General features: G+C 43.4%; 1 protein-coding gene across 1 annotated transcript in view; it reads left to right on the top strand.

The window, feature by feature from the left end:
- Window positions 1-22,048, top strand: part of MCCC2 (methylcrotonyl-CoA carboxylase subunit 2) — a 177,473-nt gene that overhangs the window by 88,484 nt on the left and 66,941 nt on the right. The window contains exons 8-10 of the mRNA XM_073624396.1: window positions 5,258-5,322; window positions 11,195-11,294; window positions 12,183-12,278. Coding sequence (XP_073480497.1) covers window positions 5,258-5,322; window positions 11,195-11,294; window positions 12,183-12,278 — 261 coding nt within the window. The remainder of the gene's footprint in view (window positions 1-5,257; window positions 5,323-11,194; window positions 11,295-12,182; window positions 12,279-22,048) is intronic.

Below are 22,048 nucleotides of genomic sequence, written 5' to 3'. Positions count from 1 at the left end.
ACATCATCTCTACAGTCGAGCACAAAGCTGGAAACTTGATGCCTTGGGGCTGTTTCTCTGCTAAAGGTGCAGTCCGACTTTGTTGCATTGAGGGGCCAATGGACAGGGCTATGTATTGTAAAATTATGGATGAGAACATTCTTCCCTCAACCAGAACACTGAAGATGGGTCGTGGATGGATCTTCCAGCATGACAATGACCCAAAACATTGCGCCAAGGCAACAAAGTAGTGGCTCAAGAAGAAGCACATTAACGTCATGAAGCCCAGTGTTTCTCAACTCCAGTCCTCAAGGTGCCCCAACAGGTCATGTTTTCTGGATTTCCCTCAGATGATACTGCTGTGGTAATTACTAAGGCAGTGAAACTGATCAAATCACCTGTGCAAAATAATGGAAGGCCTGAAAACCTGACTTGTTGGGGCGCCTTGAGAACTGGAGTTGAGAAACACTGACCTAGCCAGTTTCCAGACCTTAATCCTAGAATAAATTTATGGAGGAAGCTGAAATTTTCGAGTTGCCAAGCGACAGCCAAGAAACCTTAAGTATTTAGAGAAGATCTGTAAAGAAGAGTGAGCCAAAATTCCTCCTGAGATGTGTGAAAACCTGGTCAGTAACGACAAGAAATGTCTTACCTCTGTGCTTGCCAACAAGGATTTCTGCACCAAGTACTGTCATATTTTCTTTGGGGATCAAATTATTTATTTATCTTTCTTTCATCGACAGACACAGCGCTCCCTTATTCAGAACCATAGGGTTATACCGCCCCCTACAGCAGTAGGACACTAGGCAGAAAAAAGACTTGGCTACGACTATGGGCAGTCCTAGGTGGTATTACCCCCCCCCTCTATGTTATAGGCCTTCAGTTTTTTTTCTGCCTAGTCAGGAGTAAGGACCCAGTTTCCTGCTGGGATCTCGAGCCCTGGCAACTTTTTTTATTAGTTTGTTTTTTTTTGTTTTTTCTGGATTTATTTCCAGTGAGATTTACAATCAACTGCCAGGCTGGGCGACGGGCTGGACACTAAGATCCAGTGGTCTCCCCAGTCTGGCCAGCGAGCGCATGCAGACTGCAGCTACGCGCTAGGTTCGCCGCGACATAGCCCCACTGAACGGGGGCTGGCCCTGCAAGTTAAATGTCTCGCAAGGATGCATACAACCGTGCCTCGGCCTGCATTCCTCATGGCCGACAGCCCCCTCACTTTGGTGGCGAGGAGGATCTGTCTGGGAGCGTTACCCGCACGCTTCGCTGGATCGGTAAGTATGGGGCCCCTCCTCTCCTTCCCTGGACGTAGTGTGGGGTGCGGGTACTCTCTGGGGTGATTGGTCCCTCCGGAGTTCTCCCCTCCCCTTCCTGCCTGGGTGAGGCCCAAGCTTCTGGCCTAGGTGCCTTATAGACTCACTGTCCCCCCTTCCATCCTCAGGGTTGTTACTGGGGGGTACCCCCTTGGCCCACCTGCTGAAGTGGTTGGGCCTAGGAGGCGGGTTAGCAGACGTCCGCGGCCCTCCCGTAATTTAGCCTGCAGCCTACCGACTACCTACCTACTGCTGGGTGGGCAGCCCCAGGGCGGGCTGCGGAGGCCGCCGCTTTCCGTTTTTGGGCGTCTGTCCTCCGTTCCGCATCTCGAATTGGCCCAGTGTCCCCGCGGACCGCACACTCTCACAGCAGGCGGATGAAAATTTTGCCTACGGCGTTTGCAGCCTACCAGAGGGGCGGCGCTGTGGGGGTTCTGAGGGCCTTTAGGGTGGGCCCTCTGTGGGCACCCCTTTGTGGGGCCTCTGTTGGTGTCCCCTGTGCGGGGCCTCGGTCGGCTTCCCCTCTGTGTGGCCTCGGTCGGTTGAAGTCTCAGTCGGTGGCCCCCTCCTGAGTTTTTTTTTTTTTTTTTTTTGGTGTCTTTTCAGGTGGCGCTTAGGCACATAGCCTAGTAAATGGCACCCCTCACCCTCCCCTACCTCCTCTGTCTCGAACGATCCTAAATCTTGCTCTTCTGCCACGGACGTCACCCACCTTGTGGCGTTGGTGGCCACGCTCCCTGTCCTGTCAGGTAGTGAGGATGATTCCTCCACAACTGCAGTGGCGCACGAGAAGGCGCTGGTTGTCACACTTATTACTTCTGTGTGGGAACCTTTCAAGATTGGGGATGCAGCTGTGGCTGCGACGGAGGGCCGGTCCCCTTTGGCACCCATAAGCCGTCTTGCACGGCGAAAGCGCTCCCTTCTCCCTCTTATTTTGCAATAATTTGTCCATGAAGACTGGGAGTGTCCAAAGTGCCCCTTTGTGCTTCCAAAAACACTTTGCTATGAAGTACCCCTTTGAGGAGTCCCTCCTTAGGACGTGGACTGTTCCACCAGTAGTGGATCCCTCTGTCTCTAGCCTGCACAAAGCGACCATGATTCTGGTAGAGGAATCTCCAGCTTTTAAAGATCCAGCAGATATACCTGGAGAGGGAGCAGAATCCCCCTGCCTTTGCTGAATTGGCGGACCTGTTGATCTAGGGGCTGCAGTTTGTCTGATATGCCTCTTGGCTGCAGTTCACCTGGTTGCTGAGCTCTCTCTTTCTGCAGTGGTGCTTCAACATGTATTGTGACTTAAATGTTGGTCTGTGGACTAGGCTTCTAAAAAAGCTTTGACCGGTTTACCTTTTCAAGGCCATTGTCTGTTTGTTTGAGGCTACCCTGCATGACATCATTATGTGTTTCACGGGGGGAAGTGTACATCTCTTCCACAGTCTCCAAAGGGAAATGGGCCTCATCGCAGACATGGTCCTACTTTCACGGCACACAGTTTTTTCATTCCTCGGGGTCCACTGACAAGGGTTCAAAACCTTTCCAACCCTGCTTAGGAGGTTCCAAATGGACCTGGTCTGGCAAGCCGAGAGCGGGATTCTCTGGACCTGCGAACAAGACCCCTTCAGCTTGAAGGTGCGCTCTCACCCGTGTCTGGAGTGTGGGGACGTCCTTAATTTTGTCCGGTTACAAGTTCTCCTCGTGGGTCTGTGCAAGACCTGTTGCTTCAGGGTGTGATTGTCCTGGTACGTCACCACGTTCTTGACGTTCGGAATTTCCAACAACATTTGTGTGACCGTGTGTATGCAAGACAAGTTTGAGCCAACATCCTTTGGAAAGAAAATCCACGGTTTTGTTGTCGGAATGTCCGATCATGTGTACGCGGCATAAGGAGTCTACCTCTAGGAAAATCTACCACCGAAAGTGGAAAGTGTATATATCCTGGTGTGAGTCGTGGGGCATTCACCCTTGTTCTTTTTCGTGTGCTCCGATTCGGTCCTTCCTTCACAGTGGGTTTAGCAGGAATTGACCTTAAGTACCATCAAGGGCCAGGTGACAGCCTTGGCAGTCTTCATCTGTGTCCCCTGGTCTTGCACTCCCTTGTGCGTACCTTTTTTATTTAAGGGGTTCGACATCTGTCTCCAACAGTGCAGTCTCTTCTACCGCCGTGGAATCTGAACTTGGTGATTTCGGTTCTACAGGAGCCTCTCTTTCAAAATATTCTGGAGATTCCCCTGCTTACTCTGTCTCAGAAGGTGGCCTCTTTGGTGGCTATCATCTCTGCTTGCAGGGTGTCGGAACTGGTGGCGCTATCTTGTCGTACACCGTACCCAGTGTTACACAGGTTAAGATGGTTCTTCGCCCTTGTCCATCGTTCCTTCTTTTGATTTCCCTTTTGAATAAGGACATTGTGTTGCCTTCCCTGTGTCCCTGGTCAACGTATCCTAAGGAATTTGCCTTATCTGCCCTTAAAGTGGTTTGGTTGTATTTGGCAGCCACTGAGTCTTTTTGGAGGCCAGACTCACTGTTTGTGATCACAGGCTGGCCGAGAAAGGGGCTGTCTGCTTCGTCTGCTACCATTTATGGATGGATCAGACAGATGTTGACTCTGGCCTATTCTGTCAGGGATTGAGTTCCTTCTTTCCCTGTTACGGCACTTTCTTCTCAGGTGCTTAGTGCTTCTTGGGGGGCCTTTTATCATCAGGCGTCCGTTGTGCACATTTGCACGGCGGCCACTGGTCATCGGTGTACACTTTCACGACGTTCTACGAAGTAGATGTGCTTTTGGCCGCAAGGTTTTGCAGGCTGCTGTTTTGGAGGGTCCATTTCCTCTTGAGGGTGTATTGCTCAGGTTGTTCTGTGTTGAGCTCCTGTTACCTGGTTGGCTCTTGTGTTAGCCTTGGGATTTTTAATTGTCCCACCCCTCATGTTTGGCACTGCTTTGGGACATCCATGTGGTTCTCAATAATGGAGCGTAGTGTCTGTTAATGAACTCAGAGAAATGGATTTTATGGTAAGTCAAAAATCCCATTTTTACTCACTGAACTGCAACTCAATTTATAACATTTGTATCATGTGTTTTTTCTCTGTTTTTGGTTGATATTCTGTCTCTATCATTTAAAATACACCTATGATAAAAATTATAGACCCCTTGTTTCTTTGTAAGTGGGCAAACTTACAAAATCTGCAGGGAATCAAATTAATTATTTTCCCCACTATATATATATATATATATATATATATATATATATATATATATATATATATATATATATATATATATATATATATATATATAAAATATATGTGTATATGTGTGTGTGTATGTATGTATATATATATATATATATATATATATATATATATATATATATATATAATCTCGTTATCGATATATCTATATATAGATACATATAAATATCTCATCTGTTTAAAAGCTTAAAAATGCAATTTAAACCTGTTGTCGTTTACCTTTTAAAATATAACTATAGGCAAACCTTTTTTTTCTCATTTTGGATGGAGTAAGGGAGGTTTAAAACTCCTGGAGGACGAGAAGGAAGTGAGAGGACATCCCTGTAAATTAAGGGAACTCCTTGGGGACACCCAGGTGACCAGAACTAGTGTCCCTATTCTAAGATTTCCCCTCTATTACTTTTCTGGGGACAACTCAAAATTTGGGATTTTGTTTTTACTTTAACTTTCAATGATAATGGTAATTAGGACAAATAGAGAGGGCGCAGACCTAACTGGGGCACAGACAGTAATAAAACCTGTCCAGGTATTTTAATCCCTCTCTACTCTATCCAAAACGAATAAAAAAAAAAGTTTCACCTTTAGTTATACTTTAAGTATTTTACGTTTTATTAGAAGAAAATCGCTCCTTCCTCTAATCTTGCTTATGATTGGTACAAGGCAATGTGAAGCTAAAATGTGGGTACAGTACTTTTGCCTTCATATGGTGATATTTGTTATTTTAGGTAAAGGCTGCTACTGGAGAGCAAGTATCTGCTGAAGATTTAGGAGGGGCTGATCTACACTGTAGGTAAGACCATGAATAAACACATAAATCCTAGCTTGGCCATTTTTTTCGCTAGTGTAAATTTCTTACAAAAAGCAAATAATTCAGGAAGATACAAATGAATGGCATTTAGATTATCATCGATATAAAAAAAAAAAAATCAGTGATGGGGTTGGAGGCATCTTGGTATAATGAAAATCTGATCTAGTATTTTCATCAGTGACATTTAGTGTGCCATTTCATCTGTGACATTGATGAGCATTTTTTCTGTCATTTTCCATTGTGGCATTTACAGAAATCTTGTGTGCCATTTTGGCTCTGACAATGATGTCCATGATCATTACAGTGTTTGTGTTATGTAGTGATGTTTGGTTTATTCATTGGCATAACGTGACCATATGGGGATTGTTTGCCGTTATCCTAAAGGATAGTTTTTTTTATCTTTATCTTGTAAGTCATACATAATTACTTATTTCTTTTCTACTGAAATGACAGCTGCATATTAAACAGTGGGTAGGATAGGAACATGTACGCTGGCTGGGATTAATCGACAATTTTAGGGTTAGTAGAAAAATTGTTAAAATATAGCTGCCAAGAGACGACCGCACACCAAAACTCACGGACCGGGCAAGGAGGGCATTAATCAGAGAGACAGCACAGAGACCTAAGGTAACCCTGGAGGAGCTGCAGAGTTCCACAGCAGAGACAGTAGTATCTGTACATAGAATGACAATAAGCTGTACGCTCCATAGAGTTGGGCTTTATGGCAGAGTGGCCAGAAGAAAGCCATTACTTTCAGCAAAAAACAAAATGGCACGTTTTGAGTTTGTAAAAAGGCATGTGGGAGACTGACAAAATGTATGGAGGAAGGTGCTCTGGTCTGATGAGACTAAAGTTGAACTTTTTGGCCATCAAAGAAAACGATATGTCTGGCGCAAACCCATCACATCACCTAAAGAACACCATCCCCACAGTGAAACATGGTGGTGGCAGCATCATGCTGTGGGGATGTTTTTCAGCAGTCGGGACTGGGAAACTGATCAGAGTTGAGGGAAAGATGAATGGTGCTAAATACAGGGATATTCTTGTGCAAAACCTGTACCACTCTCTGTGTGATTTGAGGCTAGGACGGAGGTTCACCTTCCAGCAGGACAATGACCCCATACACACTGCTAAAGCAGCACTTGAATGGTTTAAGGGGAAACATGTAAATGTGTTGGAATGGCCTAGTCAAAGCCCAGACCTCAATCCAATAGAAAATCTGTGGTCAGACTTAAAGATTGCTGTTCACAAGCGCAAACCATCCAAATTGAAGGAGCTGGAGCAGTTTTGCAAGGAGGAATGGGCAACAATCCTAGTGGTAAGATGTGGCAAGCTCATAGAGACTTATCCAAAGCAACTCGGAGCTAACTAACTTTAGGGAGGTGGATAGTTATGCACATTGACTTTTTCTGTTATTTTGTCCTATTTGTTGTTTGCTTCACAATAAAAAAAAAAGTAACCTCTTCAAAGTTGTGGGCATGTTCTGTAAATTAAATGATGCAAATCCTCAAACAATCCATGTTAATTACAGGTTGTGACGCAACAAAACACGAAAAATGCCAAGGGGGGTGAATACTTTTGCAAGGCACTATATATTTTACGTACTAGAGAAGATAATGGACTCTAGCTGTTAGTATATATGGTTATTAGAAGTTTATGATGGGCTTTTATGATCATATAAAGGCTAGAACTTTTGAGCTGACGTCTTATAATTAGGGATTACAGTAGGGAGTATAATAACTAAAATTGCTGGCAACCTGTCATTCTCTGGCATAAGTATCCTGAGTGGCTGACTGTAGATAAGTATTTGGTCCAAGAGTTCTAATGTAGCATGCGGCCTAATGATGTACGGTCTACTGACTGTAAAAATATTGAAGCCAGAGGACAAGCATGACAATAAGACAACTAGCATTTTTAAAAAGATGTGTGCAATGGCAGCCTTTTTTGTTATTTTTTCATCTTTTTGTGTTTATATTTATTCACTAATTGAATAGATATCTATTGCTCTGGTTAGCAGATATTAAAGTTAGGATATAGCTCAGTCTTTCTCAATCTTCTCAACACAGAGGAACCGTTGAAATGACTTTCTGGTATCAGGGAACCCCATTACTGTGATGGTCAGTGGGAAGAATGCTCTTTACACTTGTGGTCATTGGGAAGAATTATCCCTTAGAGATGGCTAAAATGAGCATTGATGTTGGTGGAAACTTATCTGAGAGGCAAAAATTGCTCATTGCTTAAAGAACCCTGAGCAACCTCTGGAGGAACCCTAGTTGAGAAACCCTGATAAAGGGATTATAGAGCGCTGTACATATTAGGCTGTTACAACCACAACCTTAGTATTTCTTTCAGCACAGGTTTCTTAAGGTGTTTGTTTTATTTATTTAGTTATTTAAATTGCTACAATTGGCAATAGATAGTCTAGTAGGAGGATGCAAAAAAACTTGAATGGATAATAAATGGATATATCTATAGACAGACAGACCTGGGTGATTTCCTCCGGTTATGTTAAGACAGGCACGTTTTAACTTTCATATTTTAGGTATCAACCACAGAAATGGTGGATCCGGTGTTTTGTTTCAGAAAATGCAATGTTTTAAAATGATGCTATAATAATTCTTTTACAAAGGTACATTTCTTATATGCTGGGGCTGTTGACTCACAGTGTTTCTTCTCTAAAGCTCGTAAGTCAGCTGTCGTCACCAGCAAATTCATTTATAAATTTCCCCAGAGCAAATTTATTATCTATCATTCAGTGCTCTGTGACGGAATCACTGAGGAAATGGCTAGTTACTTGGAATTAATGTGTAAGGCAAAAAACAGAGCACAGACGGTATTTTTCTGTCACTGGTCAAAGTTAAATCATTCAGTGCATTTAGTAAAGCACTGTGTAAACTGTTGGTGCTATATAAATCCTGCATAATAATTATAATAGTGATTGAAGCAGTGTATGTGAAGACCACATTGCTGTTTTGGCAGGTTGTTTTTTTTTTTTGTTTTTTTTTTTTTTTTTGTTTTTTTTAACGTAATGTTAAAGAGCCTTTAAAATGAAGAAATTAACAGAAGCTCCAAAAACAGAAAATGTAATTATTTCATAAAATTATAACAAAGTGGACTCCTCTTTGCCTAAAAATTTATGTATAGCCAAAAACGTTTTATTTAGTGTTGGATCGAGTAGAGAAGTAATAACCTCCTGTCAGGTTATTCTTTTGCTGCACCTTGCTGGAGAGATTTTCCCTTCCTTACTTGTTCTAGAGACACTTCAGGAAATAAAAACAAAATCTCCACCAAAGTTAAACACATACAATTGTCACTGGAACAAGTGTTTTTGTTGGACAACTTCCTCTCCTCTTCTGGGTTGGTGACATCTCTAAAACATTGGATATCCCATTACGTTCTTAGTGAATGTGGTCATTAGCAGTGGCATAGTGTGGGTTGTCAGAGCCTGGGACAGGACAAGTATTTTGCGACCCCTAACCCATGGACTTTTAGCGCTCCCCGAGTCTTTTCCAGTCGTACAGTATTAGGCCCCTTACCTAAGCACATGTATTGTATTTTAAGAAAATACTGTTTAAAGTAATCCTAGTATACTCAAATGTATTTTCAAACGCTGCCCTGAGGAACGGTGGGTGTGTCCTCCAGGGGGTGCTAGAAGATGGTGGCAGGAGAAATGAGAGACTCACCAAGTAGAATTCCCCTGAGCCTTGCACACATCATATGCTGGCAGCGAATGGAGTACTGGGTGGGGGGCAGTAAATGAGGTAATGGGGAGGATGATGGTTCCACTTCCAGTCTCTGCTTTTCACTCCTGGCTCTGCCACTGCCATTTATTACTGCTGGAGGTAGAGAAGGCTAAGATCCTCCTAAACCAGAGATGCAGCAAGTTTATTTGTGTGGCAGGAACAGGAAGAGAGGTAGAAGAGCAAGATACAGCTAAAGTGGCTGGAGAGGGAGCAGGGTCAGTCAGCAGCACTGTCCACTCAGCCAACTGGGCCCTCCATTGAGTTGGGTGGTAGATCTTCATATTGTTACTCGTGCACGGGGGGACACCCATCTTGTTAACTCCTTGGTGACGACAGTAAGCAAATATGCGGCCTCTCGGCAGCTGGGCCTTAAAGTTGAGAGGCCGCATATTTGTGTACCAGAATGTAAAAACAGCTGTGACGAGAGTGCCTGCCCTGCGTGCTCCCGACACAGTTACTGGCATCTTATGGAAAGTTTTCCGAGCATGTGACTGCTGTGACAGAAAATCACGATGGCCACATGATCATAACCCCGCTCTGCTTCCCGGCATCTGAAACTTCTTAAAGGGCTGGGAGGGGCCAGCGCAAAAGGGTTAACATTCCTGCCTGTTTTAAAGTGCTAAGCACAGATGTTTCAGATGACCATGATTTTGTCAGAAACCAAGTTTTTAAAGAATGCCAAGGTAGCAGAGGATCTGTGACCAGTTGCTGTCTAAAATCTTCCTTGTTCTGCCCATCACTAGAGGTCTATGCCTTCAGCCTGTGCCAAGCACTTTATCATTAACCACTTCTTCCTCCTGACTGGGCTCACACTTACAGTAAGTGCTAAGAGGTGGCACCTCACTTTTTTGCAGACACTGACCCAGTCAGTGGGTGATGGGAGTCAGCGGGTGATAGGAGTCAGTGAGTGATGGAAATGCTGCTTACTGGGAATATCTCAATAGGCTGCAGCTGCCTTCTACTGAACAACCTGCCTCGCCAATCTTATAATGAACTGCTGGAAAGTCATGGGAGGATCAGGTTGGTGGCAAGAAATATATATTAGAGAACATCCATCCGTCTCCACATCCTTCAATATATCTTCTTTATAAAGAAAATCAGGTTTTCTTCCTGATAGCATCTAGAAGTTCAAAGATCTTCTTTAGCAGGAATGTCTGGGTGTGTATCAAATTTCCATATCCATATATGCAATCACCCATGTCTAGGAACACCTACCTCTCAGTGTCCCCTAGCAGACGAGAGGTATGATCCATAGGTAAACAGCCCTAACCTCATGATATGGAAAGCTGATGACACAGTTCTGCAGACTGCTTGTTGTTTACTAGATTCCTGAGTGCATGTGAGTCACATGCACTCAGGAACCTAGTAAACAAGCAGTCTGCAGAACTGTAGTAATAGGAGGAGGACAAGCGACCAGCCAGCAGCCACTGAAGTAAGAGTGTGGGAAGACATGTCTCCCCCCCCGTCCCTGCTGAGCCTGCTCAACTCAAGTCAGCCTGGCCCCGGCATGGCAGTGCACCGTCACCACTCACCTGGGCTCTCCTTGTCCCCCATGGAGGAGATACAGAGCCTGTGGCCCAGCCAGTGGTGAGACCCGGACAGAAAGGCAGGAGCCAAGTGGCTGCGCCGACTGCGATCACACAGCAAAGCCATCTCTGTGCAGCACTGCACCCACACATGACCCAGTTCAGCCAATCACAGAGGGCGCCCATTGCTGAGCAGCCGGGGAGTGACAGCCGGGGAGTGACAGCCTGGACAGCCGGGGAGTGACAGTAGTGGGACGCAGACAGTGGCACATTCGGAAGTCAGGACGGCGGGAATCAGGACTTTTCTGTGCCCCCCTAGATATTGCCCCTGGGGCCACAGCCCCCCCCCCCGCCCCACGCTACACCACTGGTCATTAGGACAAATAAAAAAGCTTATTTGAAGGTTAATCTATCCAGCAGGGACACAAATTGCAAAAAAACTATCTCTATCCAGAACTCTGGGGAGAAAAAAAAACTTAGTGTAACTGAGGTTGGATATTACTGTTGTTTTTTTTTTTTTTTTTGCTCTATAAAAAAATTTATATTGAAGAACGGTCATATTGTTTGATTTTACCTTTTCTACAGAAAATCTGGTGTCACCGATCATTACGCTTTAGATGACAGCCATGCCCTTCATCTTGCTCGGAAAGCAGTGCGAGCCTTAAATTATAAAAAGAAGCTAGATGTAAGTCACAATTTATTCTTGTATGGTGTGGATTTCTTTGTGTGCCCTGTAAATCATGATGACTAAATATTTGTTTATTCTACTAATAAAGTTAAGCTGATCATAAGCTGTGAAAAAATGACAAATCATGATTGGTAACATGTAATTCGAACAATTAACACCTGCTGGTATCAAAGTGAATGAATTAGGAAATTAAACTAGGTGTTTTAACAAGCCCTCACATCTCTCCTCGTGTTCTAGCACAATCATTATCTCCCTTGACACATTTCATGACACCATGCTAATTGGATTAGGTTGACTTTTGCTCTTATATATATGTTGGAGTATTTTTTCACCACTTATTTGAACTGAAGAAGCCACTTGGATAGATTGTCTTCAGCCATTTAATACAAGGTCCATTTAATGTAACTACAACTATCTATACCAGGGATCTCCAAACTACGGCTCTCCAGCTGTTGCGGAACTACTTGTCCCATGAGGCATTGTAAAACTCTGACATTCACAGACATGACTAGGCATGATGGGAATTGTAGTTCCTGAACAACTAGAGGGCCATAGTTTGAAGACCCCTTATCTATACCATGACCTAGACGTGAACTTTCACAGACAATCTATACAAAGCATTTTCCGATATGAAGGATAAGTGATGGGATCTCTGGTAAACAGAGTTCAGTTATTTTCTGCGCCATATTATATAGGTGGAGAGCAGTGCCTGGTGATCTATAGAATTGGGAGATCTTGTAATTTCCTATCAAATTAGCACAGTTATGAGCAGCTATATCTTTTAGTCAGTTGAAAAGCAAGCTTATGTCTTCATAAGGCTTATCCTAGAATGTGATGATTTAATACATAAATGTAGGTATTAACTTAAAATGTCACTTTTTTTAGGTTACTGTAGAAAATACTGAAGACCCTCTTTTCCCGGCAGATGAACTGTATGGAATTGTTGGCGACAATTTAAAGAAGAATTTTGATGTCAGAGAGGTATAGCTTTTAAGAATATACAAAAAATGCACCCGTATACAAACTAAGAACACCACTCAGTAACAGCTTCAAGTTTTTTTTTCTGGTAAAATATTTTTATTGGTATTAGGGCAAATAGGCAGGTACATCCATAGAAATCCACGCAGGTGATACAAATAGTAAGCACAATTTAAGAGCCATAGGAAGCCACAAAGATGTGTGTATTATATCAAACTACCAAGTCCTCATGATCGAGGTCGGGGGACAACACAGGGTGCCTGGGCCCTCAGGTCCAGGGGATGAGCATGAGGTGTGAACTAGTCCACTAAAAAATAAAGAAAAAATGTAGGAGGAGGAGAAAAAAAAAACTGCTTTAGAAGGGGCACCACTGCCTGTGTCTACTAGGCTTTTGAGATTTGGAGATGTGCTTACTGGAGAGGAAGCTGTACTTTGAAGAATTGCATCTCCCTGCTTCATTCATTCTGTTGATCTGTACATCCTACACTTCTACCTCTACTTCTTGACTATCACCTCATCAGAGAGGCAGCTTTATTAGGCTCCATGCACACTGGCTTAAAAGTTTCTGCTTCTACAGGGGTTTTGTGTTTTGCCTGTAGACTCAGCTCAATGTTATCCTATGGATCCATGCACATTAGGATGATTACAGGCATATTTTAAGCTCAACGTTTAGAGGCAGGAAAAAAAAAACGTCTGGTTTGCGTTTCTGGCAGAAAAAATACTAAACTAACCTGAAGTGTGTTCAAAAAATAAATGCACTTTATGAGGGTTACTTTTCTTTTCTGCAAAGGGGACTGCCATTTTTTTAAGCCCAGTGTGCATGGAGCCGTATGAGGACATAAAACTGCCTCTACCATGCTGGCCACCCCCACCCAGAGACAAAATTCAGAACAAGGCATGGTTAATCATTAACCACTTACAGACCGCCTGCCACAGTTTTATGTTGGTACTTTTAAGAGGAATATAGTTGTTATGGCAGCAGCTAGCTGCCATAACCCCGGTATCCTCTTCTTCAGAGGGCGGTCCTCTTTTAGATAAAAGTGGCCTTTCGCCGCAAGATCACTTTTATCGGCGGTGGGGGAGGGCGGCTGAGGCGATCGGATCCTTCTCCTGGCTTGACATGGAGATGAGTGAGGGGAAGATGGCCCCCACCTGTCTCCATATCATTGCAGGGCGGAAGTGATGTCAAAACGTCACTTTCGCCCATAGCTCTTAAAAGGCCTTTTTTTTTTTTTTTTTTTTTTTTCAAATGACAAAATTATTTTTATTTATTTTTTTTTAATTGTATTTTAGTGTAAATATGAGATCTGAGGTCTTTTTGACCACAGATCTCATATTTAGGAGGCCCTGTCATGCTTTTTTTCGATTACAAGGGATGTTTACATTCCTTGTAATAGGAATAAAAGTGACACTTTTTTTTTTTTTTTTAAAGAACAGTGTAAAAATAAAAAATAAAAAGGTAAAATAAATAATATTTTTCAAAAGCGCCCCGTCCCGCCAAGCTTGAATGCAGAATGCATACGTGAGTTGCTCCGGCATATGAAAACGGTGTTCAAACCACACATGCGATCAGTAGAGCGAGAGCAATAATTCTAGCCCTAGACCTCCACTGTAACTCAAAACATGCAACCTGTAGAATTTTTTTAAACGTCGCCTATGGAGATTTTTAGGGTAAAAGTGTGTGGCATTCCACGAGCGGGCGCAATTTTGAAGCGTGTCATGTTGGGTATTAATTTACTTGGTGTAACATTATCTTTCAAAATTAAAAAAAAAAATTGGGCTAACTTTACTGTTGTCTTATTTTTTAATTCAAAAAAGTGTTTTTTTTAGTATTGGAACGACCGCCATTTTACTCTCTAGGTCCTGCAATTAGAGGACCTCCAGCTGTTGCAGAACTACAAGTCCCATAAGGCATAGCAAGACTCTAACAGCCAGAAGCATGAAACCCAGAGGCATGATGGGACTTTTAGTTTTGCAACAGCTGGAGGTCCGCTAATTGCATATCCCTGCTCTAGGGTGTTAGAAAAAAATATATATAATGTTTGGGGTTCTAAGTAATTTTGTAGCAAAAAAAACCTGTTTTTAACTTGTAAACAACAAATCTCAGGAAGAGGCTCGGTCTTTAAGCGGTTAATAAAGTAAGTACAGCTGCAGGGAGCCCACATGCAAGATTGTGGACTAGATCTTTGCCCTCTACTTGCCTTTTTGGGCTCAGGATCCACAGTTCATGCCCTATTTAAGTATGATTGCCTAATCATGATTGACAACCGAAATGGAAAAAAAAAACTTTTCTAAATATCAATAGCCAATGCAGTTTTTAGTTTAATCACTTGCCTTCCAGGCCAATGTTGACATTTTTCTCGTACATGTTAAAATCAGCACCTTATTGCTAGAAAAATACTTATAATCATCAAACATTATATATTTTCTGAAAGTAAAGGGCCTTGGAGAATAAAATGGTGGTGGTTGAATTTTTTTTATGTTGCATGATATTTGCACAGCTGTTTATCAAATGCAGATCTTCAGGAAAAAATGCACTTAAATGCATTAGAGTGCACACTTACACCATTTTTTGGCAAAATTTAAAAAATTATGTTGCGCCAAGTAGATACCAAACATGTCAAGATTTAAAATTTCATATGGCCTTGAAGCGGCGACAAACTACGGTACCTAAATATCTCCATAGGTGACACATTGAAACATTTACAGGACACCAGTTTAGCGTTAAAAGTGAGCTCTGGTGCTTTCATTATTGCTCTCATTCTGACATTTGCAGTGATACCCCACATGTGTGGTGCTATGCACATTTGTATTTGCATGGGCCGATGGGGGTACCTTAAAATGTTTTTATTTATTTAAATGTATTTTTTTACACTTTTTTTTTTTCTTTTTTTTTAACTTCAGCTTTATTGCTATGACAAGGGATGAACAACGTCCCTTGTTGTAACAAGGGGTCTATTAAATCACTGATACCTCCTCTGCCCTCCAAGGCAACCAGTCAAACTGAGATCGGTTTAGTCGGCTGCTTCACTGACCAGTACTGGCCAGGTAAATAAAGAACTGAAATTGGAAGTAACTAAATCCTTGCCATTTCCGGCTTTATTCCTCACAGAGGAGAGGAAGGAATCACTTTTACCGAAAAGCTGATCTAGTTACTACACTACGAGTGCTTTTCTTCCTTTATTTATATTTACATATATATATACACACCCCTTTGAGAGATCATTAGAGGGAACCCCCTGGGAGAAAACAGAGACACAACATATGTTGTGAGAGCAGATCATCGGAAACAACTATAGAGGACCCCAAGAGATGACTACAGGCCAGTACACCGTCCAAGGAACCATAGGCTATATTGATTTAATACTTACCTGAGGTGAGAGGCTAGAGAGCATGAAGGTGATGTGGGAGCAAGATTGTCACTTATATTATGAATAATCACCACTAAGGGTGTAGGGATATTGTGCACTACCTCACAAAAAGGACTTTTTTATAAGGACTCGATAGGTGCATCGATAGACATGCACCATTATATTGTTGTTTAGAGTTGTGTGTTAGGTGTCCAGCCTTGAGACACAAGTTATTATTTATGCACTAGGATCACTTTTATTACATGTTTTGGATCATTATTTACATTGCATGTTTATACACCTATTTCCCTTATCGTCTTTCAGGACAGCACTTGAGAGAGTGACTCCTCCCCTTGCAAACAGGAAACACCTCTTCCACCAAACTTTAAAAGGAGGCTCCTTTCCACACATTGTCAGTTTTTGTGTTTCCTCCGGAGGGAACACTTCGTGGGGAAGTCAGGGCTCTCAGGTGCTGTCCTGGGAGCTCAGGTTTCCGGTGTTTTCACCAAATGCTTTTTTTACCTCATGAGAGCTGTTCCTCCCATTCCACAGCTGATGTTAGGTGCTGCTGGCTGGGCTCCCTCTCCCTCTTCATCTGGGCTCAGGGTGAGTCTGACTGTCGTGGGCATCGCTCCTAGGCGGCGGCAGAACAGGCGGTGGCCGTTTACTGTGTTTTTTTCTCAGGTCCACCGCCTGTTGCTTATTGCACCGCCGCCATCTTGGGGATGGCAGCGGGGCTCCATCCGCCGGAAGGGAGGCATCTGGAAAGGGGGCTGTGCCCACGGAACAGGCATATGGCGTCATTTCCGCCGGAAATCGCAGAGGGAAAGGGGAGGAACAGGGCTGGTGCATATTTAGCGGTTAAGGTCTGGCACACAATACAGCAAGCGCTCCTCGATGGAATCGATGGCGGCAGCGAGTGGGACAGGCACCAGCAAGGCCCAGGTAAGGGGCAGTTGTATACTGTTCTCCTTGTACTGTGGGGTCTCTCTCTCTCTCTATCTCTCTCCCCCCGGTGACAGGGGCCTGTCTGGGCACATGAGGCAGTCTAGTTCTTACTGTGCACCTGTGGTGAGCATCCTTGAAAACAGGACAGGTTGTCTCACTGGGATGGTTTCTTCTTTTTGTCTCATGGCAGGCCAAGAGCTCTGATCCAGTGGCAAAAAGGAAATGCCCTTCATGTAAAGCCAAATTACCTGAAGGATGAAGAAGACGTTATGTCAAGCCTGTATTGATTTGCTAGTTAAAGAAGAAGCTTCTTCCGCTTTCAGCGACTTGATTGCATCTGTTAAAGAACTTGATGCGACCATCCAATCATTTTGCTCTTTGCTAGCAAACCCATCCCTGAGTCAGCCTACTACCTCATAGTCCCGGCGGTGGAGACTGAGGCATCTCCTACCCCAGAGGGACATTCCCCCTCTCAATCTGAGGATTCTGATGAGGGGGAGGAAGGAGAAAATGTACCTTCAAAATTTAAATTGTCTTTAGAACAGTTAGATGGCCTGTTAAAAGCAATCTATACCACACTGGGTCTGGAAGAGGAAAGAAAGGAGTTATCTCTGCATGATAAAATGTATGCAGGGCTCAGCGAACACAAAAATCGCAATATCCCAGTACACTCTGTTATTTCTGAAGCTATTAAGAAAGAGTGGGCAGAGCCAGAGAGAAAACCTTTCTTTCCCAAAGCCTTAAAAAGGCGTTTTCCTTTTGATGAAGATCCAGTGGCGGTTTGGAACAAAAACCCCAAACTAGATGCCGCGTTTTCCCAAGTCTCAAGGTCAACAGATTTGGCATTCGAGGACATGGGGGTGTTGAGAGATCCCATGGATAAAAGGTTGGACCAGCTACTAAAAAAGGGCTTGGCAATCCATCATGGGAAATCTTAAACCTGCTATGGCAACTACGGTGGTATCCAGGAATATGGAATTCTGGTTAGATCAACTTAAGGCCCATATCTCAGCAGACTCACCAAAACAAGAAATTTTGGATTCATTCTCGACTCCGTCTGCAGCTGTCGCATTTATATCTGATGCATCAGCGGAATCAATTAAAATGACAGCTAGATCTGCTGCCCTAGCCAACTTGGCCAGAAGGGCTCTGTGGTTGAAAACTTGGCCGGGGGACGCAGCATCCAAAAACAAGCTGTGTGGGATACCGTTCCTGGGCGACTTGCTTTTAGGTCCTGACTTAGATGCGGTTCTAGATAGAACAGCTGATAAAAAGAAGTCTTTCCCCATCAAAAAGAAAAAACAGCCAGTTAAACGTTTTTTTCGTTCCCAAAGGGCTCAAGAACAAACCAAACCCCAGGAGAAAAGAAAAAATTGGGCATCGCAGAAGGGTAAAGGAAAAGGAAATGTCCTTTTCCATCCTCCTGCAGCCTCCGGTAAAACGCAATGACTTGTGCGTACCAGTGGGGGGAAGGCTTTAAAGTTTCCTCCCCCTTTGAGCCAGCATGACAGAAAGTCTATATATTTTGGACATGCTGTCCCAAGGTTACAGGATAGAGTTTTCGGATCGCTTGCAGGAAAGATTCTTTGTAACAAACTTGCCAAGGGATCTAACAAAGGCCCTGGCCATGAAGAACCTTTTAAGGGATCTGAGGCGCCAGAGGGTAGTGATACCAGTATCCCCAGAAGAACAGGGTCAGGGCTTCTATTCACACATCTTTCTGATAAGAAAACCATCCGGAAACTTCCGTCTTATCCTCAACCTAAAACCCCTGAACAAGTCAGTCCTATACAAAAAGTTTTGTATGGACTCAATTTTCACAGTCAGGAACATTCTGATGAAAGATTGTTTTATGGCATCAATCGATCTGTGGGATGCTTATCTTCATGTTCTTGTAGCACCTCAGTCCCAGAAATTCCTGAGGTTTGCGGTGAATATGGGCAAAGAGATTATACATCTTCAGTTCAGGGCCCTTCCCTTCGGCCTGTCGTCAGCTCCTCGTATTTTTACGAAGATAATGGCGGAAGCTCTCGCCCCTCTTTGATTCCAGGGGATTGCGGTAATTCCATATCTGGACGACCTCCTCTTTTTTGCCCCATCCAGGGAAAAGTTGCAGGAGGATTTGAAAAAAGCCGCAGTCATTTGGAGTCACTAGGGTGGGTAGTGAATGTTCAAAAATCAAAATTCATCCCAGCTCAGCAAGTACTGTTCCTGGGTTACTTGATAGATTCAGTGGAGCAAAAGATTTTTCTCCCAGAAGAGAAAAAGATCAAGGTTCAAAGGGTAATAATGGCACTGCAAACAAATCAACTGATTTCAGTCCGAAAGGTTATGTCGGCTCTGGGGACATTAACCTCTTCCATGCCAGCCATCCAATGGGCAAGGCTGCATTTCAGAGCTCTCCAGAGGTTCCTTCTAAGGACATAGAACCACAGGACAGAGAGTTTGGATACAAAAATAAAGATCCCCACCAGAGTCAAACATTCACTTTGGTGGTGGAAAAGTCAGGTGGTGCTGCAAAGAGGTCTTCTTTGGTCTTTTCCGACCGGAAAAGTGGTCACAACAGACGCCAGTTTGCGGGCATGGGGGGCCCACATGGGTCAGGCCTTAGCGCAGGGAACATGGTCCCAGTTCGAGGCCCAAAAATCCTCAAATTGGAAAGAGCTGAAAGCGGTTGCCCTAGCATTAGCTTTCTTCTCTCAAAACCTCATAGGTTGCCATGTCCAGATTTTGTTGGACAATGCCACTACTATAGCCTACCTGAACAAACAGGGAGGCACAGGAAGCAGGGCTCTTCACTTACTCTCAGTAGAGATTCTGGAGTGGGCGGAGAACCACTTACTATCTCTATCCGCAGTCCATCTAAAAGGCACATTAAACGAAGTAGCGGATTATCTGAGCCGACAGAAAGTTCAGGAATCAGAGTGGATTACTCCATATTGGCCAAAGAGAGCTTCGTTTTCCACGATTCTTCAGTTGGCAATCAAACCATGTTGGCATCTTCCACTCAGTCAGGATCTGTTGATTCAGGGGCCAGTGCATCATCCAGATGTAGGCAGGTTAAAGCTCACTGCCTGGTATCTGAGGAGCAGTTAATGAGAAGCAAAGGCTTTTCGGAACGTTTAACTACTGCGTTGGTTTCCAGTAGGAAAAAGGTAACCAGGGATATTTACGCCAAAGTATGGAAAGTCTATGTTTCTTTCTGTCATTCAGAACATAGGGAGGTTAAAGACCTAGTTTCAGTGCTGGAGTTTTTGCAAAAAGGTGCAGACAAGAACCTGGCGGTCAGCACTCTTAAAGTGCAGGTGGCCGCCTTGGGAGTTTATCTGGAGAGATCCTTATCTTCAGAAACTCTGATCATGAGATTTTTCAAAGCAATTTCCAGGTCTAGACCAGTCCCGGTGAGGCATTTCCCAATTTGGGATCTCTCGGTGGTTCTGCAAGCTCTGGCAAAAGAACCATTTGAGCCTTTACAGGCCTTATCCCTAAAGAATTTAACTTTGAAGACTATTTTTCTGGTCGCAATTACTTCGGCAAGAAGGATTAGTGAACTGCACGTCCTATCAGTAAAAGAGCCTTTTTTGTCAGTTTTTCCTGATAGAGTTGTCTTTAAAGTAGATCCAGTGTTTTTGCCAAAAGTGGCAAGCTTTAGTAACAGGTCTCAGGAGGTTACTCTACCAACCTTTTGTGCTAACCCTTCAGGTGAAAAGGAAGAGCAGTTTCACAATTTGGACGTAAGACGTATCCTATTACATTATTTGGAAGTAACAGGAGGTTTTAGAGCTTCAGATTCATTATTTGTTCTTTTTTCTGGAAACAAAAAAGGCCAACAAGCATCAAAAGGATCATTGGCTAGATGGCTTAAGACAGCTATTTCTGTAGCCTATTCTCAAATGGGTTTATCTTCCCCGCTGGGAATTAGGGCTCATTCAACGAGAGCCCAGGCCACTACATGAGCAGAAAGAGCTGGTGCCACCCCAGATCAGATCAGGTTCTGCAGGCTGTGGTCCCTCCCTAGGGGGGTAAGTCTCTCTATTATCCTCTCAAGTGCTGTCCTGAAAGACGATAAGGGAAAATTCAAGTTAGACTTACCGGTAACTTGTTTTCCATGAGTCTTTCAGGACAGCAGCATCCCGCCCTATTGTTTTTATATATATAATATACTGTGACTAATCATATCTCGATTATGTGTTCCAGTTTGGGGCCAGAGGTTCTCTACTACTACTGACAATGTGTGGAAAGGAGCCTTTTAAAGTTTGGTGGAAGAGGTGTTTCCTGTTTGCAAGGGGAGGAGTCACTCTCTCAAGTGCTGTCCTGAAAGACTCATGGAAAACAAGTTACCGGTAGGTCTAATTTGAATTTTTCTATTGCTGCTGATTTAACACAGTGTGTAGAGTGTATTGATCGTTGGATGACTAGGAGCATCACAGAGTGATTGCTTTTAGCCTTGAGGTTACACCCAGTAACGTTCAATTGGTTTATGCACTGAAGTCACTTTATATTTATTGTGATGGTTATCTATTAGGAGTGATTAATTAGGTTTACCTACCACAAGAGTTCACATCACACATTGGTAAGATTGAGTTAACTGTCAGCGCCTCACTACTCTCTAACAACTTGTGCCAATATTGGTATTTGGAACTGTTCATAATTCCCTCTACCTAAGACCCCTGTTCCAGCTAAAGAAAAACAGCCCTAAAGCATGATGTTGTCACCACCATGCTTCGCTGTAGGTATGGTGTTCTTTTGGTGATGTGCAGTGTTGTTTTTGCGACAAACATATCTTTTGGAATTATGGCCAAAAAGTTCAACCTTGGTTTCATCAGACCATACCACATTTTCCAACGTGCTTTTGGGAGACTTCAGATGTATTTTTGCAAAATTTAGCCAGGCTTGGATGATGATCTTTGTAAGAAAAGGCTTCCATCTTGCCACTCTACCCCATAGCCCAGACATATGAAGAATATGGGAGATTGTTGTCACATGTACCACACTCCCAGTACTTGCCAGATAATCCTGCAGCTCCTTTAATGTTGCTGTAGATCTTTTGGCAGCCTCCCAGATCAGTTTTCTTCTCGTCTTTTCATCAATTTTGGAGGGACGTCCAGTTCTTGGTAATTTTACTGTTGTGCAAAATTTTCTCCACTTGATGATGACTGTCTTCACTGTGTTCCATGGTATATCTAATTCCTTGGAAATTATTTTGTACCCTTCTCCTGACTGATACCTTTTAACAATGAGATCCCTTTGATGCTTTGGAAGCTCTCTGCAGACCATGGCTTTTACTGTAGGATGCAACTAAGAAAATGTCAGGAAAGACCTACTAGAACAGCTGAACTTTATTTGGGGTTAATCAGAGGCAATCTAAATGATGGCAGGTGTGTGCTGACACCTATTTAACATGAGTTTGAATGCGATTGCTTAATTGTGAGCTACATCCCCAGTTATTAGAGGGCGTGCACAATTATGCAATCG

This window comes from Aquarana catesbeiana, linkage group LG01 (assembly GCF_042186555.1).
Source record: "Aquarana catesbeiana isolate 2022-GZ linkage group LG01, ASM4218655v1, whole genome shotgun sequence".
Classification (NCBI taxonomy): Eukaryota; Metazoa; Chordata; class Amphibia; order Anura; family Ranidae; genus Aquarana; species Aquarana catesbeiana.
The sequence above is the reverse complement of the archived record's forward strand: the minus strand, read 5'-3'. Positions and strand labels throughout refer to the sequence as shown.